We start from the raw sequence: 19,175 nt of genomic DNA, 5'->3' as shown, positions 1-19,175 counted from the left end.
AGACAGCACAGCACATGACTTCACCTTTTTAATCAATTTCACACATTGAATTTAGTGCGCTTGTGGGACAGCATCTTGTCCCTAAATTATAACTTTCATATGGTGTTTGGAGATAGAATGCTTGTCCCTTCGAATCTGGTACGCTTTATATAACATATTAAGCAATTTATCAATTCACACTTATTATGTGTTATCCTATATCCATTAATTAAACTGTAACAATTTATTTTGACGTTCAGATGCGACGGTTTGTGCACTAGCGAAGGGGGGTAATTAATTAGAACCAAGTGATTTGATATTAAGACGCTAGTCCAGCTCAGGTAGTGAAAAACATATAAAACCCGAAAAATTCTCAATACGAAATAATGTCAAGTAAATACTAAACATGTGCATCTTTTACGTAACGTAGCCAGAATAAAATGTCCTTCAACATACATTTGCCTACACATTCTAACTATTTTACCACACTTGCACAGCTTTTAACACGCATGCGTGGAAGTAAAAGTGCTCAATCGGTTCTCGAGGGTTGGGTCTTTTTGTTTAGTGGAGGAGGATTGAAACCGTTCAATAAAATTCCCTAGTTCCTTAACCGTTTTTTATCTGAATTAATTTCGGTAGGTCATTTTCTAACACTTATCAGGCTGATACAATTATCGGTTGATTTGTGGATCTAAGCGGTTCTAATATTGTTGTAGACTTTTTGTCTATTGCATTTGCTAGTAGCCGGTCGGCTCGATGGCTAGTTAGCTGGACAACATTAACACGACCCAAGCTAACTAGCTAGCGTAGCTACACTAGCTCTGCCAACCAGCTAAGCCAGCGAACGCTAGCACCAGACTAGAAAGCTTGCTTTAGCTGCATGTTCATGTTGCCACCTTGTGTGCTTTGTCAGTGTGGTTTTGACTAGCAGTTTGTTGGAACAGCGTACACATCAAGACAGGGCCTTCTCCGCCATCGCATGGTTGGGGCCTGAGCTTGTCATGTGCAGAACACATTTCAAGGCTAACTCACTAGCTAGTTACGGCAACTTTAGCTATCCAATTAATCTTACGTTAACTAACTGATTTTATACGGTATAACCATATGTGACCACTTATACTAACTGGGTTGGTCGTGGTTTCAAGTACGCTTAGCCTAGGCTAGTTGTCAATCGCGAGTTGGCTACAGTACAGTAGCGAGCTAGCTGATTTGAACACGTTTCCAAACTTAGCCTGTCCACCTGTGTAGTCTGTCTTAGTTGTCACAGCCTATTAGTTAATTTAATGGGATAGCTCAACTGGTTAACAAATCTACTTTTTTTAATCCTTAATTTTGACTTTTCTTTCGCAGGGTGTCTTTTATGAATAATCAAAAGCAGCAAAAGCCAACGCTAACCGGCCAGCGTTTCAAAACGAGGAAAAGAGGTAGGCTTACAAGCAAGCTTATTAACACATACAAGCTTGTAGTGGATCTAAAAATGAACCAATCTATAATTCTTAACTACACTACTCATGTAAAATGTACATTTTGAAACTGTCATTTGTTTTTGACCACTGTTGATAAGAACACTGGGGCTCTTTTGGGCAACTTTTAATGCATTTGACGTTGAAAATAAGTGAATTATTATTTCCCTTAATCAGATGAAAAGGAGAGATTTGACCCTACTCAGTTTCAAGAAAGTATCGTACAAGGCTTGAATCAAACTGGCACTGATTTGGAAGCTGTCGCAAAATTCCTTGATGCTTCTGGAGCTAAACTTGACTACCGCCGGTATGCTGAGACCCTGTTTGACATCCTGGTGGCTGGCGGAATGCTGGGTAAGTAAGGTGGACATCCAGATAGACTGTTACACAATTGTCAAACCAACATTAACCATCTATTGTTCTTCAACACCTGCAGCCCCAGGTGGAACTCTGTCTGATGACATGACCCGCACAGAGTTCTGCCTTTTCACGGCACAAGAGGACCTTGAGACAATGCAAGCATATGCTCAGGTAAGAAACGCTAAACACAGTCCTCTAAATGGTATATTAACATTTTCTTTGACTTGTCCATGATACATTAGTCTTGGGGTTAATATATTGTTACTTGATTGAGCCGAGTCACGACATTTCTTAATGTGTTTGCAGGTTTTTAACAAGCTGATCAGGCGTTACAAGTACCTGGAGAAAGGGTTCGAAGAGGAGATCAAGAAGGTGAGTGGAATTGACTAGAATTGTATTGCATGAGGCAAAGTGAGACATGTTTGTACTTGCTGAGCCAGTTGTTTATGTAATTGAACTTGGCTTTTATAACTTGTATTTATTTACGACGATCATTCTAGTGTCAGAGTTTTGTTGAGACAAAAATGTAAAATAATAAATGAAATCCCTCCTTCCTCAGTTGCTGCTGTTTTTGAAAGGTTTCACTGAGTCGGAACGCAACAAGCTTGCCATGCTGGCTGGCATCCTTTTGGCCAATGGGAACATATCGGCTTCCATCTTGAACAGTCTCTACAATGAGAATCTTGTCAAAGAGGGTGAGTCAAACACAGAAAACATTGGTACTGCAAATTGTAAACTACAAGGTGTATATGGTTTTAGCTCATTGTGGTTGAATTTCATTTTTTTTTCAGGTGTATCTGCAGCCTTTGCTGTGAAACTGTTCAAGTCCTGGATTCATGAAAAGGACATCAACTCTGTTGCTGGCAGTCTCCGCAAAGTGGGCATGGATAACAGGCTGATGGTAAACATGTTGTTCACTGGTGTTTTTGTTCCAATGTAATTCAAATGTTGGGAGTACTTGTCCATGAACATATCCAATCTGCACATTCTCGTATTTCAGGAACTCTTCCCGGCCAACAAAAGAAGCTGCGAACATTTTTCAAAGTATTTCACTGATGAAGGGTTGAAGGAGCTGGCTGATTTTGCCCGGAACCAGCAGTCTATCGGGGCCCGTAAGGAGCTGCAAAAAGAGCTCCAGGAGCTGATGTCACGAGGGGAACCGCTTAAAGACGTGAGGACGCTGACCAGCATTCAAAGTGTAAGTCAAGGGGTTTGCTTGAGCAAGTTGACTAAAGATTCTTTTTTTTTTTTTGTGTGTGTGTGTGTGTGTGTGTCTGCCAATGTTTAGATCATTGCGTATGTCAAAGATGAGATGAAGAAGACCAACATCTCTGAGCAAACCATGATTGGCATCATCTGGACCAGCGTGATGAGCTGTGTGGAGTGGAACAAGAAGGAAGAACTGGTCACAGAACAAGCCATCAAACACTTGAAGGTATGTGACACCGTTTTCTTTTCAACAGCCGCATGAACTGCGACTTACAGTAAGTACAGGGACATTCTTCCTGAGGCAAGGAGTGGGAAGTGCCTTGCCCAAGCACACGGGGTCTTTTTTTGCACGGCTGGGAATAAAACCGGCAACATGAGTAATAGCCCGAATCCCTAACCGCTCAGCCATCTAACTCCAGCAATACAGCCCCCTCCTGAAGACCTTCACCTCCCAGGGCCTGTCTGAGATCACCCTGATGCTCAAGATCCAGGAGTACTGCTATGACAACATCCACTTCATGAAAGCCTTCCAGAAGATCGTGGTCCTCCTCTACAAAGGTGTGTGTGTTGAGATCTCCTGTTCACCGTTTGCAGCCCCAACCTCAGCTTTGTCACTCTTTAACCTTTTTCCTTTTCCCTCCTTCCAGCCGACGTCTTGAGTGAAGAGGCCATTTTGAAGTGGTACACGGAGGCCCACGTGGCTAAAGGGAAAAGCGTGTTCCTGGAGCAGATGAAGAAGTTTGTGGAGTGGCTGAAGAACGCAGAGGAAGGTAATGTGGTTTTCAGGAACAGTGCTCACTTTTAAAACCTTTCTTACGTCCCATGGCATGTCAAAGACGCTAGGCCACTTTAGTCATCACAGTATTGTGTTTTTTCTTCCAGAGTCCGAGTCTGACGAGGAGGAAGCAGACTAGAGCTCTGCAGCCCCAGACGTCCATCTTAAACCACCAAGTAGCAGCCAGAGCCGTACAAGTCTTTTGTCAAGTGTTCGTCTCTCCCCCCCCCCCATTCTACCTCTTTTTTTTTGCCCCCTCAACAATTTGGATGTATATGAAGGGCTGTAGTGAACAAATGACTTCTTATCTACTTTTGTCTAAAGGTCGTACACTAGCAGTGCACCAATTGTGAAATAAGCCTCAATCATTAATTGTCAGCCTGTACGTAAAGCAGACAAACCCCTTGGTATCGAGTGCAATTATGCCGCCTTTATTTAAAATTCGCATTCCATGTGAGATTCTCTTTGCTGTTGACAGTTTTTCTTCCGTTATGTAAAGATAAAAGATCATCCTATTGGAGTATGCCTTTTTGCTATGTGACTGTAAGGCAAGCTAAGATGATAATTGCCTTTTTGCCAAAGGAATTTGCTCCACTCAAGCTCCAGCCAGAAATCACTCTTTGCCCTCTGGATCAGTCTGAAGCAAAGTAGGGTGATCAGAGGATGCTGTGCAGTGTCCCCCTATTAGACCCTCCCCGTCCCAGTTGACTCTTAAAGAAACCTTGCCAGCTCATTTGATTCAAATTTGTTTCTTTAACATGGTGAAACAATGGACTTTTTTTACGGAATAAAGATTATCAAAGTTATTTAGGGTACAGTCTGACTAAGTTCTGTTTTGTGTCTGTCTAGGTTATGAATCACGTTTTACTGTAGTTTTTCACAGCGAATGAAACTTAAATTTCAATTGTAATGTCTTAAAGATGCTGTAAAGCAAATTCCTTGATTTGCTTCTTAGTTCATTATATATGTGTGAATTGAGTTGCCCAAAGCATAATGCAACAGGAAACTAATTTGACAGTTTATTGACAAATTAAATAATACACTTAAGTATTTTTACTGTACAAAAATACATTTCTCTCAAGCAGATTTTGCTATGTACAAATGACAATTTTCATTGTGGACATGAGGTATTCAAGTACTGTAGTTTAATACAATGTTAAAAATAATAGATTGAGAGGTAGGCCTATACAGTCCAGTTGTATGAAATACATTCAGGGGTCTTTGAGGTAACAATTCCAGGGTAGGTACAATATTTTCCTGGAAAACCATATCACAATCTCAGGTAATCTACCTGAGCCATACAGTGCTGTTTATCAAATCATTGAAAGGAACAAAGTTGCACAAAAAAAGTGAAATGTGAAAAGAATTGTGCAATGGATGCTAGTAAACATTTATCAACATACTGTATAACACCCCAAATCACGGTTTACAACTGATGTCTTCCACCAAGTGTGTTTATGAGTCCATCAGTTTCATTACAATAGCATGATCAATCACACTTTGTATAATGCCGAAAGGGACTGTGTGGCTAGATTGTTTAAATGAACACATTATGTATTCAAGCTAATCATTATTGCCATATTAGGATCACCATCAGACCTCAAAGAATCCTTTTAAGATAGTGACGATGAAGTTGGCATCAGATTCTAAGAGTCTGTCTGTACAAGACGACCACCAGGCTACTGTTACCGTCATGTGACGGGGTGGGTGGTGCCAGGGATGTTTTTTAGGAGCAGTGGGGCTGTAACAAAAATAGCTGCATGTCAGGTGCAACTTAAGAGATGTGCTCAAGTTACATTACACCAAAACACGGGATAATACGTACACGTAGGGAACGGAAAGTGCATTTCAGTGTTATTATCCTAAAAACTTTCAAATATATACAAAGTTTCATCTTATGTTTTCTATTTCAGTTCTAGATTTCTTTACATGTAAACATTAGTGTGCATGCTTGCGTCCTTGACAGTTTGAGCCCACGTCAGACAGTCGCACGCTTGTCTCCATCTCTGAGCTGTGAAGGCAGAGAAATGGTAAACAACCACAGACAACTGAATTTGATTGGCCTACTCTTTATTACAAATGTAAAAAAAACATATATATTGTAGTACATTTTGTTGTCTATTATGAAACAATGTCACAACAGCCACTCGAAGAATAGAGTCGAGAACTCACCAGTTTCCTCTGATTACCGAGACAGAAAGTGCATATGGGCCTTAGCGAGGGATTGCTGATGTTGGTGCTGTTCTGGAGGATGCTCTGGTACCTGAGGCAAGGCTGCCCATCCAGACAGTCCTCCCCCAGCAGCAGCACGTTAGCCAGGTGGGAGATGTAGCTGGACGCCAAGCGTAGCGTCTCAATCTTGGACAGCTTCCTATCTGCGGGTTCTGTGGGAATGAGGGTGCGCAGTGCCGTGAAGGCAGTGTTTACGCTGTGTGTCCGGTCTCTCTCCCGCGCGTTGGCTGCCTGCCTCTGTTTGCTGATGCCGGTCAGCCGCCTGCCTCCTCTCTGCCTGGGCCCCTCGCTGCCCCTACGCGGGCTGCAGCCTCCGCCCGTGGACTTGTTGTCGGAGCTCTCACTGCCGCTGTCCATCTCATCCAGGTCGGACGGGAAGCCATCGGGCTGGGTGCCCTTGTCGCTCCCTGTGGACTTCATGGTGGACCAGGGGTGACTGTGGACTCGGACTGTTCCATGGAAGGGATTGTGGCTGCCCATCACTTTATGCAGAGTGAAAATAGCACCTGGTACCAGCTGCCTCCGATCCGGTGACGGGGGGTCCACTCCGTCCCCTTGGCAGAACAGCATGCCATTTCTTGAATGACGGATCCTTTCTGGGCCACCACCATGCAGCCTCTGGAAAAAGGAAGACAGGTGGAGCCTAGGAGCCACCTGTCGCTGTCGTGGTCTTCAGAGGCTCGAGGTTTATATATATCCCCTCCCTCTACAGACTTTTTTACAGTCCACAGTGCTGAGGCTCTGGCTGGAGGAGAGCAGGCACATGGCCCCTTGCAGCGCAGGTAAACAAGGTCCCCCTCCATTTTCAATGTCAATATGGAATTATGCAATATATGCTATTGACATAATTTCAGTTAAATGCGTTCTCTTGTAGTATATGTAGACAAGAGGGTGTTTCACGGATGGTATAAATAATTAGATTTGGAAGAGAAAATCTCAGAAGCATACAGAAGGCCTTCTCAGTTAGACCGGCAGGTGGAAGGAAAGATCTAAAGTTGGGAAAATGGTTACAGCAGTTAGACATTCATTATCACCATTGAGAATAAAGATTTTGTAACTGAAGTTACAGAAATAGGCTCTCAACACATTAGCTAGCTAACTATATGCTGCTTACCATCTGACAACTATAGTACAATAAAGGCAACAGGTGTTGTTCAGTTTATGCCGTCCTCATAACAGGCCCACAACACCTTACATGGATTGGGTTGCATTAGGTCCAAATTTCTACTGTGCAGGTCCAAGGTCACCCAGTACTGCTCTGGCATCATCATCATCTATCTACCATGCAAACAAAGATGATGTTTTTTGACTCGTGATTTGCACATAAAAAGCTCTCCCAAGTCAATAACTGTCTGATTTCATCTAGTGGAAAGATCTGGAAGACTTGGGGTGGGGGTAGAGGCATGTGTAAAAGGTAAGTGTGTGTCTAACTTGCAGGATGACAGGTGTGTGGTGATAGGACACTGCTGGGCTCTGCCCAGAGTAATTACTATCACAAGATCCATTACTGGCACCTTCATGGGGAGGAGTAACATTTGGATTATTTTGTGACTGTTTCCCCATTTTGGAGGCTGCCAGAGCCTGGTCACACTGAGCCCAATTTAACTCATGTTTGTGCATGTCACATCTACAGCGTGACCAAGTATTAACTACGATCTGGGATTTATTGATGACTGCTTTCTGGTTCAGCAGGTATTTCCATTGACCATAGAAGTCAGTATGTCAACAATTTAGCTTTTCATTTTATTTGTATTTGAAATTTGATTTGTTGGTGCCTAATTATTTTCCAGGCTACACTAATGTAGTTTACACTGGTGTCACTAGATGGCACTTGCGTCACTAGATGGCAGTACATTGCAAACGTTATCATTTTAACAACATGCAGGGGAGGTCAACGTTTTCAAAATTGGCCCCTCATCCACACCCACCACAGTGGAATCAGTGAGCAAAGTATTGTAACCCCATTTGGGGTCCAGGGTCATGCTTTGACCCTCTGATGGCAGACTCGGTCACAGAAGGACTGAAAGCATTAGAGATGTAAACCAAATGTTCATTTCAGTTTTTCACAATTATTAACACACGTTTCTCAAAACAATAACGGCTTTCTCAAAACTGCACACACAAAATGCTCAACCTGACACTCCCTTTGGAAGATGACTCTGTGCCATCAAATCTCTTAACTGTTCACAAAATGGAACTTGTGTTTTCATTTGGTACACACGGCCACATTTTGAAATGACACCCTCCCCCTTCACAAAAATGAAGGGCAGAGTTGCTCTCACAATATTTACAATGTCAGTCTCCTGTTCGGCTGTGAAAGTATGTGTTCTTCCTCCACGGTGTGGTTCTTTTTGAGTCCTGCAAAATAGAAATACTGTGAGCACACTGTATTCTATTGATGTACAGTATTACAGTACACAAGGCAAATAGATTTCCTACCTGTTCTCCATCCTGAAGGTTCTAATGCAGCTGTGAAGCGGCTGAGTTTTGTTGGACCCTCTGGCCAGCCTCCCTCATGCTCCAACCATGGTTGAGCACATGGTCTACCACAGTGCCCCGAATCTCATTAGAGATGACCGTTCTTCTTTCTCCTCCTCCTTCTTCTTCTCCTCCTTGTCCTCCTCCTCCTACTTTTCCTCCTCCTCCGTGTTCCCTCTTCCTCCTCCTACTCTTCCTCCTCTCTGTCCTCCTGCTCTTCTACCTTCTCCTTGTCCCCCTTCTTCTTGTCCTCCTCCTCTCACTCTTACCCCTCTCCTTCTCTGGTTGTCGATCTCTTCAAAGTTCTCCATTGTTCCACAAGACAGAGGCTCAAAGTACTTTTATGCTGCAATCCTGATTGCAAATTGCTCAACTGACCTGAATGTTTAGAGATTTTAATGTTTGTATTGTAGATTGATGCTTGGAGATTTTACTTGAGAAATGTGTGCAACAACTGAACATTGTCTACTGTTTTGACAACAAGGTGATGTGTAATTGACATCAGAGTGTAAAGAAGGAAAGTGAGAGTCTGATAAGGCAGTGTTAAGTGTTGCCAAATTGTGTCGAGTCGAGCGATTGGTACATGAAATGAAGGTTGTAAAAATGTTGCAATGCCTTGCTTTTTGAGTGTTAATAACTGAATAAAACTGTGAAACTTGAAGAACAACAAGCCTCTCCATTAGCCATTCGTGAATGGTTCAAGGGCCACTTACATTTACATTTAGCAGACACTCTTATCCACAGCAACTTACAGTAAGATTCCCCCGAGGCAAGTAGGGTGGAGTGCCTTGCCCAAGGACACAACGTCATTTGGTACGGCAGTGAATCAATCCGGCAACCTTCTGATTATTAGCCCGAGACGAGTCCCTAACCGCTCAGCCACCTGACTCCACTTATGTAATTACCGGTACAGACTATGAAGAAGGGCACAGTCAGGAAAAGGAAGAAGAAGAAAAAGAAGTTCTGTGAAAAATAATGACTTGTGTCAAAGTCATGTGGCACTCGCGGAATAGCTCATTAAAACTGTACCATTTGTGACACATGTAAGGTTAATCCCCAAGTGGTTGCATCATCCAACCAACCAACCAACCAATACAGTAAAAGATCAGCAGACTACCATAATATAGTACGCAGTGATGCCGAAAACAAAGCACACAGCACTAAGGTGAAGGTCCGAAGCCTTACATGAGTACAAAACACTAGAATCAAGGCTTGTACAAAATTATGAATTTTAACACACTTGCCCTTTTATTAAAAAATTATAAACATACAGTATATGGAGGACATACTGTATACAACACTTCAATACACAATATAATCTCACAACCAAATAAGTTAATATAAAACAAGATCTATTGGTTCATAAATGAGTCATCCTGTTTCTAAATGTATGTTGGTCTGCTTCATTTAATGCTACAGACACAGTAGAATATTTACGATATCACAATATCACATCATTTGTGAAATATTTGTTGACCAAAATAGTTACAGTTTCATTTTTTTAAAGATAAAGGAAATGGAGTTGTTGACTCATACAATACCAATTAGACATATTATCTTTATACATAATGTACTTTGGAAATTGTATTTCTACTATTTAGAGTACAAAATGACAATAACATTAGATATACTGGAGTTCCCTGGGTAGTGGCCCTGTGAAGAAGTATGCTCCAGGTTCTTCAGTGCACATTGTTCAAAGTTGGTACTTCAGCCTCTCGGAATAGGAAGCTGAAAAAAATAGCTATTTTTACCATCCACCCCCACTCTGTAGCCAAAGCCATTGACAGTGCAATAAGAGATTTCTGACATTGGCACAGTAAGATGAATCAGGCCTCACTTTGCTTTGGTGAAGTTGGAGTGGCTCAATCTAATTCCCAATGATTACTTCAGTTTTTTTTCGCTGCATGATTGCTTTTCAGTATGAAAAACTCAGTTACTCATTTTTCCTCACAGTTCAGCTACGTCACTAGTTAGGCTACCTAGCTGAATGTTAATAGGGGAAGTCCTATTGAGAGGAGTGTTTTTATTCTAATACCAACGGACAAAATGTTTTGTTATAGTAAAAAAAAAAAAAAAACTAGCAGGGCCTATTGGTTCCAATAAAGGTCACTTAAATGGTCAGAATCTTCACTTTGATTTCATCCTGTGAAATGGCTGACATGGCTGTGTATGTGTGTGGTGAGGTGCTGATTACCTTCCTGGCACATAGCGGCCCTGAATATCCCTTTCTGCACGCACAGACGCTAGGTTGGATACAGCGGCTCCCATAAAGGCACTTCTGTTCGCAGAGAGCTGTTAAAACGACAGAAGGAATCACAATGCGGCACGGTGGCCTAGGAAGAGGCAAAAGCTAAATCAGCCGTGATGCCCTGATAATGACATAACCACAGAGCTGACACTAATCTCTGTTCATATCAGCGTCAAATGCAGTTAGGACAACACAGTGACCATAATCTTCCCATCATCCCAGGGAATCATTTGAACGCCCTTGCATTAAAAGCCCCCCCTCCTAAAAAAACAAACAACATAAAATTATCATCCATGCTAATGCCCATAAGTGAGTCTTTCTGCTTCTTGTTTTAAGTACTGATATTACTCTGGAGTATACTTTGGAATTTACTTCCAACCATTAGTGGTTTCGCTGCCTCTATAAACACTGCCTGGCTCGAGTGAATAAATAAATATAAACGGTGAATCATCTTTATTGTTGGTCACTTTTCTTTATGAGGAGTTAGACACTTTAATTCATATGCACATTCATTCATGCACGTCAAGATTTGGCCGCATTAAGATACAGTTTAGAGTAGTTGCAGAGAAGGATCCATATAACCAACATTACTGACACGTTAATAAGAAAGAAACTAATTTTGTCACCACAAAGCAGGTCCTCAACTGAATTCTGACTAGTGTCCGGTCCTAAACTCACGTCAAGTTAGAGTTGGCATAATTGAGTATGTAAACTGACAGAGAAGGCTTATGAAGCAAGGACTGTATCGGACTGTATCCTCGGACTGTATCGGACTGTATCCTCGGACTGTATCGGACTGTATCCTCGGACTGTATCGGACTGTATCCTCATTATAAGACATAAACTAGCCAATCACTATGGCTGCTGTAGTCTAGGGAGCTTAACAATGCTACTGCAGCAGACACCTGGCTGTGGGCCAGCCACACACAGGGTCAAGGGGACATAGCAACAATGGTATTCAATTCAGGTGGTGTTCCTGTTGGTTAACAATGGTACTGAAAGGCAATGCGATGCAATTGAATGCTATTTCCGACTTATTAATGAAACACGTTAGGTTCTCTGGGGGACGTGTGCGCTGGTGTGACTGCAGTCGTGTGTGTGTGCGTCTCACTGGGAGAATACTTACGGATTTGGCACAGCATGCCATGCCACCCCTGGGAGCAGTGGCAGGTGTTAGGGCCCACACACTCGCCTCCGTTCAGACACCTCTGCAGACACATGGCTGAGAAGACAATGCAAAGAAATTAAGATGTGGATGCAAAAATAACCCTGTAACTTGCTCATCCGTGCATTCTTTTACAGGCTACAAATAGTCAAAGTTATTTGCACATGCCAAATCATGGCCTCTGGTGTTCGACACACCAGACGACTCGTTGACCGTTTCCACATGCAGACTTGTTTGCCGTCTCACATTTGAGACGTCGACTTACGTTTCTCACAACGCTGGCCACTCCAGCCAGACGGACAGTCACACACGTTGGGGCCGACACACCTCCCTCCGCTCACACACAGGGGCTCGCACACGCCTAGTAGGGTGCAAGACAGAGGGACAGAGAGAAAGCAAAGGAGAAATATAGAGGGAGAAAGATTTGCAAGGAAACACAAAAACCATTCAGTGGATAAAATGGTTGGAATAAACCCATTGTAAAGCTCTCAGATGCTATAGTAGCACTTTGCTACAGTTACATTGAACCCCTCAACAGAAAAACATTGTGTGCGAGTGTCTGAGTTACAAATGGTGTTGAGTAGAATTCCCTCTGCAATTACATCACTCCGTACCCAGGTTCAATTCCCCACATGTAGCTTGCAGCTCAGAATCCCAGCCCCTCCATCTAAACCCCCTGCCTTTTGTCCCAGTGCCGCCATCAAAAGCTTCCTCTTATCCATATGGCTCAATTTAGTCGCCAAGATGTTGTACATTAACGACAGGCGGCGGTAACTGCACCTCCCCGCGTGGCAGTCTTGTTGGCAGGCCGACACACATATGGCATGTAATGGATGATGATAATGGGGGGCTAGAAGTGGGAGGGGGGGGCTGGACTCACTCTTCTCGCAGCGTCCCCCGGTGTATCCTTCGGGGCAGGAGCAGACGTTGTTGCGCATGCAGAGGCCCCCATTGGTGCAGGGCGGGCTGCACACAGCTGGGGTAGCGACGGCAGGCGGAGGGAGGGAGAGAGACGGAGAGAGAGGGTGACGGAGAGCGTGATCAAAGAGATACAGCACACATTTCACAGACCAAGACACAGTACCACAGATCAATAAAGACGTATTTTTTTCTGGAGCTGTAGAAACTCAGAGTTATCTGGAGAAACGTTGCTACTATTGGGCAGATTGGATTACTGCCAGGATCCTGATGGATCTCCTCACATCAAACACATCTCCACTAAGCTCCTGTCAGTCTACAGGATTAGTTTTCCTCTCATACGACATAATCATTGGAACATTCAGCTTGTTCGTGCTGCCTGCCTGCCAGCCCGTGACTCGGTGTGGTACGCTCGAGACCAAGGGCGCTGTCGCCAGTTAGAAGAGTTACCGTTTTGACACTGGGCCCCGTAGAAGCCGTGCGGACAAGTGCAGGTGTCCGGGCGGACACATGTTGCTCCGTTCAGACACAGGGGGGAACACAGAGCTGCAAGGGAAAGAACACAGCCATCAAGCTGCTAAATTACTAACAGTCATGCAAATTCCTTAAGGGAATATCTTCCTTGGCGAGATTCTACCAAGACACACACACACACACACAACAGAGAGAGAAAGATAGATGTGGGAGAGAGACAGAAAGAGACACAGAGAGAGAGACAGAGAGAGACACAGAGAGAGAGACAGAGAGAGAGACAGAGAGAGAGAGAGAAAGAGAGAGAAACTGAAATACCTGATTCACAAGAGGGTCCAGTCCATCCATGCAGGCAAGTGCACTCGTCCGGGGACACACACTCACCTCCGTTGTGACAGTGTCGGTTACACACCACTGGGGAAGAGAGAGAGAGAAAGCGAGAGAGAGAGTAGACAAAAGAGATGTCACACTTTTCACTTGACTAGCAATGACACTGAACCATCGATCGTTGTGTGCACACTCACTGGTTTCACATCTTGGTCCAACGAAGCCGTATGGGCACGAGCAGGTGTGTGGCCCCACACAGGTACCACCGTGTTCACAAGGCAGAGAACACAAAGCTGTGGAGTCATCAAAACCAGTCACTACAACTGGACGAGCGCGGCTGGGACGGGGAGGGAGATACTGGCCTAGCTAAACTATCTCGTCTTGCGTGTTGTCGGATCTGTAGATGGCAGTAGTGCTTCAGGTCTCAAGACGGGAGTTTCAAAGGGAAGCATGCACACACACACCTGACTGTGGTGGGGCTCTATCCATGATGAGCTCCCTCTACTTTCTGCGGGGATGTGACCTAAAGGACTGGCTGCAAGACTCTCGTCAGGTGCTGCAGCTGACAGCCCTCTGATGAAGCCCACTAATGAGGCTGGAGAGAGGGAGAGAGAGAGAGAGATCGCTTACCTTCCTGGCAAGTCTCCCCGTGATAGCCTCTCTCGCACTCACACACACCGGGGGCGACGCACCGGCCCGCGTTCTCGCACACGGGCTGGCAGATCGCTGAAAGACGAGAGAAAATCAGACTCGAAACACATTTGTGAAGACATTTTTGTGGTCGACGTAAATCAAAGAATCGAGTTGACTGATGATTGGATAGCCCCGAGCGGGTTACCTGTCTGACAGTTGAGGCCGGTGTAGCCTGCTTTACAGCGGCATGTGTTGGGAGCCGCGCACTCCATGTTCCTGCCACACGCATGCCTGCACACAGCTGGAGACAAGGGGTGGCACCGCATGCCAATTAAACCTGCTTACATCTACCTCCAACCCCCCTCACCGTGGCTGTATAAACACATCATCCTCAGAAAATCTCTCTGCTATAAGACGGCATCTGCGTGAACCAGCTACCGGCAAGAACTTTTCATTTTCAATTATTGTTGACCCGGCTACAATTTAGCAAAGTAACGTGCTTGAAGGACCTCATAATGGATGCGAACAACATTTATGGCGGTTGTGGAGCTACGCTACCTCTGCATGCTTGTCCGTCTCCGGTGTAACCAAGGGGACATCTTCCGCAGCGGAAACGCCCATCTTTGGTGGTCTCGCACTGGACCCCGGGGAAGCAGGGTAGGTTAGCGCAGGAGAGCGGCCACCTTTCTGTCACACTGTTCCTGGGCCTGGGGAATGGAGGTGAGACCCGGTGCAAGGCTGAGGTGTGGTGGCCTGGGAGAGTTACCTGCCTGGCCGGGGTGGTGAGGGTCAGGGCCGGCTGGGGCTGGGGCGGGTCTGGAGGGTCGGAGTCCGGCCCTGTTAGATCTCCATCAGCGGAGAACTCGGCCTCGGAGAGGGAGTAGGAGAAGGCGGTGAGGGCCGCAGTCAGTGGGGCCACTGCTTTAGGGGGGGTCCAGGGCCTGGTCAAGGTGGGCTTCACCGTGTTGAGGCTCTGCTGGGCTGTCTGCCGGCTGCTCTCCGTATCCTTGGCGAAGTTGGCGCTCGGCATGCCTCCGCCAGCCTCTCTGGGGGTCACCTTGAAGGAAGTCATGCTGGTACCATCACGTGCCACTTTGGCATCCATCCTGGGGTGGGCACCGTGACGGGTTCCCGTGGTGAGGCGGAGGGCATTGACGGATGAACCAGGTGTGTGTCTAGATGGCAGGGTGACCTCTTTTCTCGCCGTCACAGGTCTTTGGGGGGGGGAGGTGGCTGGGCGTGCTGGGTTCTGATAGGGCCGTGAGACAGGCATGAATTGACGTTTGACTCCATGCCTGGAGGGCATCACAGGCAGGTGTACCTGGAAGACTTGACTGCGGTTGTGCTGGGATCGACTGCTCTTGCCTGGGACCAGTGGCTGAGACAGCTTGGGGCCAGCTGAGGACAGAGCGGAGATGAGAGACAATAAGTTGTTGACAGCAAATTGTCTCTAAAATGAATATGTTTTGCAATATTAGACACCGCAACACTCTGTTTTACAGTGCAAAACCAGAGTAAGAGAAAAACAAAGATGAGGCAATCTGTTCAAAATCACAGCCGCATTAGTGACAGAACCTGGTTGGAATTAAACTAGACAGTCTGTTTGGGAGTTGGAGAATTGTCCCATAAACCCCTACAACAGATGTTGACATGCCACTCAGCCACCCGAGACTTCACAGACAAACGACCACCCTCCCTACAGAGCCTGACACATTCATGTTGGAGAAATCTCAGCCACGCATGGGCCTCATACTACCAAACCAGATACACACAAAGCAATGGTATACAGCAATGGCCGACAGAGTTGTTAACACCCCACATGACTATAAGAAATCATTTTTTGAAAACGCTGGAGCTGGCCACTGATTCAAAGAGACAGTTAGTAAAAGTTCTTACAGTTAGGCAGGGTTATTTTTGATGAAGACAGACACACTAAAGCACCTCTTCGTTTCAACCGAAGAGGCTGTTGAGACAACGGAGGTAGAAACTGGGAAAACATCCACACAGAGTGTGTTGTCCGGCCACTCTACTGATGGCTAAGGGTATAAGTTTTACTCTGAATAAAACATTTGTATTTTTCATGAAAGATAAATGCCTGAAGAAGCCTATTCCACTAACATCAATTTATTATCTTGGACTCAAAGTAACACAAGAGTGCAAGAAGGTTAGGCTGGTATAAACCAAATCCTGATAATATTCCTTGAATTTATTTATTTATTTATTTATTACAGATCCGTGACTTTGATAATGCTTAGCCCAAGGGCTTATTATCCGGCATTGTATTTTTTATTTTTATGTCAATTGTCAGCAAAGGTCTTTGCAAAAAATGAAATGTCATATTTAAACAAAAAGGGAAACTAAAATAGGTTAAAGCCTTACTTGTTTGAGGTGTTTTTGTGCATGTTCGCCCGTTGCCGTGGAGACCTGGAGGGCAGCGGCTGCAGACATAACCGACGTATGGAGGACGACGATCGATGCATTGGACTCCTGGGAAACAAGGCCTTGTGGCACAGGAGGCTGTCACGTTAGGCGCCAGGCCCAACCCAGAACCTGGAAAACAATTCATTTAATGCTGTACGTCATACAGTACACAGAGTGACTCTGTATGTTTAATAGTTAGTGATGAATCCTGGAAATGCAGCAATTTAAAGAATCTTAAAGCACCATGTGTACACACTCTACCAGCATTAAGGTTAGTTATGAAGGTTACAGAACTGCAGTTAATAAAACAAAACGGCTAATTGCACTTCTGTAAAAAACGTCTTAGAAGACCAATTATAATAAATTTACTTTTTCAACCAAATGTGTGTGTGAGGGAGAGGCTCATGTACTCTTAGTTTTCTTTCATGCATGAATTGCTTTACTGGGAGAATTGCAAGGTTTTGGGATAATTGGGGAATAAATGCTTGTTAAGGATCAGGGTCAGCTGGTGAGCAAGGGGGTCAGGGGTGAGCTACCCCAACGATGCCTTATCTTCTCCCTTTAGACCCAAGATCACTCTCTGGCCTGCAGCCCTCCACCTGGCCCCCAGCCGAGAGCACCAAAATACGCAAATCACCCTATTAGTCCCCAAGCCACGGTGTGTCCTTTACAAACGAAATCTGCTGACACAGAAGCCAACTTCACTCAAGATTGCTTACTTACCTTGCCCGTGTCCTTGGCCGTCGTGCACATTATCAGCTGTACTCAGTCTGATCACCGGAACATTTATCAAGGACTACGACTACGTCATGACTCATTTGCTGAGGAGAGCCCAGTGCGCTGAGGCAAAATGACGGCCATTTACCTTGTGGACAGGTACAGGCTTTGACAGCCCTTTCTCTTTTCCGTGACGCCCCAACAAAGTGTCACTTCACCGGGGGGGGGGGGGGGGGGGGGGGGGGGGGGAAATTGTGAGTGAAATGGATCAGCTGTCCCCAATGAAAAAGAGATTTATCCCAAGCGTGATGGAACACCGTCGCGCTCATGGCTCTTGTAAACCGTAGTTTTGTTTTCAACGAGGTCAGCACAAAGCCCCGAGAAGACGGGAGCGAGAGGATCAGCGCTCATGGAGCACGGCATCTTGCCGCAATCTCACCAGCACCCTTTAAGTGTGATGACAGAAGGTCATTAACAACCCTGTAAGATGCGGCTGCCAATACTGTCGTAGTGCTCAATTGGGTGCCGGCCTGATTATATTAGGGCTTATCATAATAACCTAGATATATGTATCGTATGACTGAATAATTGAACCTCAAGTGTCAGTCAAGAGCCTCACGTTTGCCAATTGACATTGAAACCCACCCCAGGACACACGCAGGACAAACCAGATAACCAGATGACACATCAACTACCCATGCACCTCCACCAGTATGAGCACAGTGACAGTGAGACCAATGCTCAGCAGTCTGCTCACCGATGCCACGTCCACGACCAGGAGGGGGAGGTCCAGCCTGGGCCTTCCCAGCCGCTGTGCTGCTCTGTGGGTGCCTGGGCCTGAGCGTGGGCATCCCGGGTGGAGGATGAGGGTCGGGGCTGCTGTTGGGCCTCTTGTTGACAGTTAAAGGGGCAGGGGTTTCAGTGCTGGGGATGACTGGCTTCAGAGCTGGATAGGAAGAGAGAGGGGGATAGTTGGAGGGGTTGAGCGGAGATAATGGGAGAGAACAGTAAATGAATGCTACCGCTGTCATATCCATTAAATGCAAATTATTATCCAACGTGCTGGAATGTACAATATCTGCTGGTTAAAAGCAAGGACCAGAAAACAATGATTTATTCATTTTTTATTTCAACATTAACAAGAAATGTCTTAGATAAGGCTCATTGTGAGAAAAGCTCCATTCTGACAATACTTAATGAAAGTCATTCTGTAATTATTGAATCATTCTATTTGTGTTCAACATAACTGTATACAACATGCAAGTCGTGTTTTCAGATCCAGCAGTTGTGCTTCCACTGGAATTCAGTTAACAGTTCGAATAAACAAATCATGGAAGTCACTCAGCTGAAAACGCATCACTAGGAAAACAGAAAGATAAAGAAAAGACAGCTAGGGAGGTCTAAAAATGAAAGCTAATGGTGCTAGCCATGATATGGCAGTTTGGGGGCACATGGTGACGAGAGAAGACATTGGTGCACTCTCTAAGTGCTGGAGACTTGGCACTCTCACACATTTCAGAGGACAGTACTGTGCTTCCCAACACATCTTTGGATAATAAAACATTGAACGAGTTTCTAGCAAGGGATAGTTAATGTTTGATGTCTGTTTTAAATTCAGTCACGCACTTGTGAACCACCCCTCAAACACTGCCATCTGTACTTACAATGGCCAATGGCCAGGCTGAGGACTAGGTGGCAAAGACTGATCTCACTTCTAATGAAATTCATAGTAATGTAGTCATCTAATTAGTGATTCAGTGCTGTTGAGGTTGCTTGAAA

The 19,175-nt window shown here is 45.0% G+C and overlaps 3 protein-coding genes across 4 annotated transcripts in view; 1 reads left to right on the top strand and 2 right to left on the bottom strand.

Annotated features, from left to right (window-relative positions):
* The first annotated feature begins 497 nt into the window (after positions 1–497).
* On the top strand, positions 498–4,592 carry bzw1a (basic leucine zipper and W2 domains 1a). Of its 2 annotated transcripts, XM_047031258.1 has the most exons (12): positions 498–614; positions 1,330–1,403; positions 1,620–1,796; positions 1,879–1,973; positions 2,109–2,174; positions 2,362–2,497; positions 2,594–2,703; positions 2,803–2,973; positions 3,091–3,237; positions 3,431–3,569; positions 3,659–3,781; positions 3,894–4,592. In XM_047031258.1, the coding sequence occupies exons 2-12, from the start codon at positions 1,340–1,342 to the stop codon at positions 3,923–3,925; spliced, it is 1,260 nt and encodes a 419-aa protein (XP_046887214.1). In that variant the 5' UTR covers positions 498–614; positions 1,330–1,339; the 3' UTR covers positions 3,926–4,592. The 2 variants fall into 2 exon arrangements, with proteins under 2 accessions (XP_046887214.1, XP_046887215.1); XM_047031259.1 differs by lacking the exons at positions 498–614; positions 1,330–1,403 and having other exon boundaries at positions 1,719–1,796; positions 1,879–1,884.
* Positions 4,593–4,860: 268 nt separating this feature from the next.
* si:ch211-246m6.4 (transcription factor 15) lies at positions 4,861–6,647 on the bottom strand. The gene is made up of 2 exons (XM_047031260.1): positions 5,959–6,647; positions 4,861–5,797 (listed from the first exon to the last, which is right to left on the bottom strand). The coding sequence occupies exons 1-2, from the start codon at positions 6,586–6,588 to the stop codon at positions 5,765–5,767; spliced, it is 663 nt and encodes a 220-aa protein (XP_046887216.1). The 5' UTR covers positions 6,589–6,647; the 3' UTR covers positions 4,861–5,764.
* A 3,079-nt stretch (positions 6,648–9,726) lies between these two features.
* si:ch211-246m6.5 (von Willebrand factor D and EGF domain-containing protein) overlaps positions 9,727–19,175 on the bottom strand; it is a 24,169-nt gene continuing 14,720 nt past the window's right edge. The window contains 13 exon segments of the mRNA XM_047031334.1: positions 9,727–10,224; positions 10,691–10,788; positions 11,871–11,966; positions 12,175–12,270; positions 12,790–12,885; positions 13,278–13,373; positions 13,617–13,712; positions 13,823–13,918; positions 14,256–14,351; positions 14,464–14,559; positions 14,817–15,656; positions 16,638–16,808; positions 18,154–18,342. Coding sequence (XP_046887290.1) covers positions 10,204–10,224; positions 10,691–10,788; positions 11,871–11,966; positions 12,175–12,270; positions 12,790–12,885; positions 13,278–13,373; positions 13,617–13,712; positions 13,823–13,918; positions 14,256–14,351; positions 14,464–14,559; positions 14,817–15,656; positions 16,638–16,808; positions 18,154–18,342 — 2,087 coding nt within the window. The 3' untranslated portion in view covers positions 9,727–10,203.

The sequence above is a fragment of the Hypomesus transpacificus genome, chromosome 12 (genome assembly GCF_021917145.1).
Source record: "Hypomesus transpacificus isolate Combined female chromosome 12, fHypTra1, whole genome shotgun sequence".
Taxonomy (NCBI): Eukaryota; Metazoa; Chordata; class Actinopteri; order Osmeriformes; family Osmeridae; genus Hypomesus; species Hypomesus transpacificus.
Note: the sequence above shows the minus strand (reverse complement) of the source record. Positions and strands in the feature narration are given on the sequence as shown.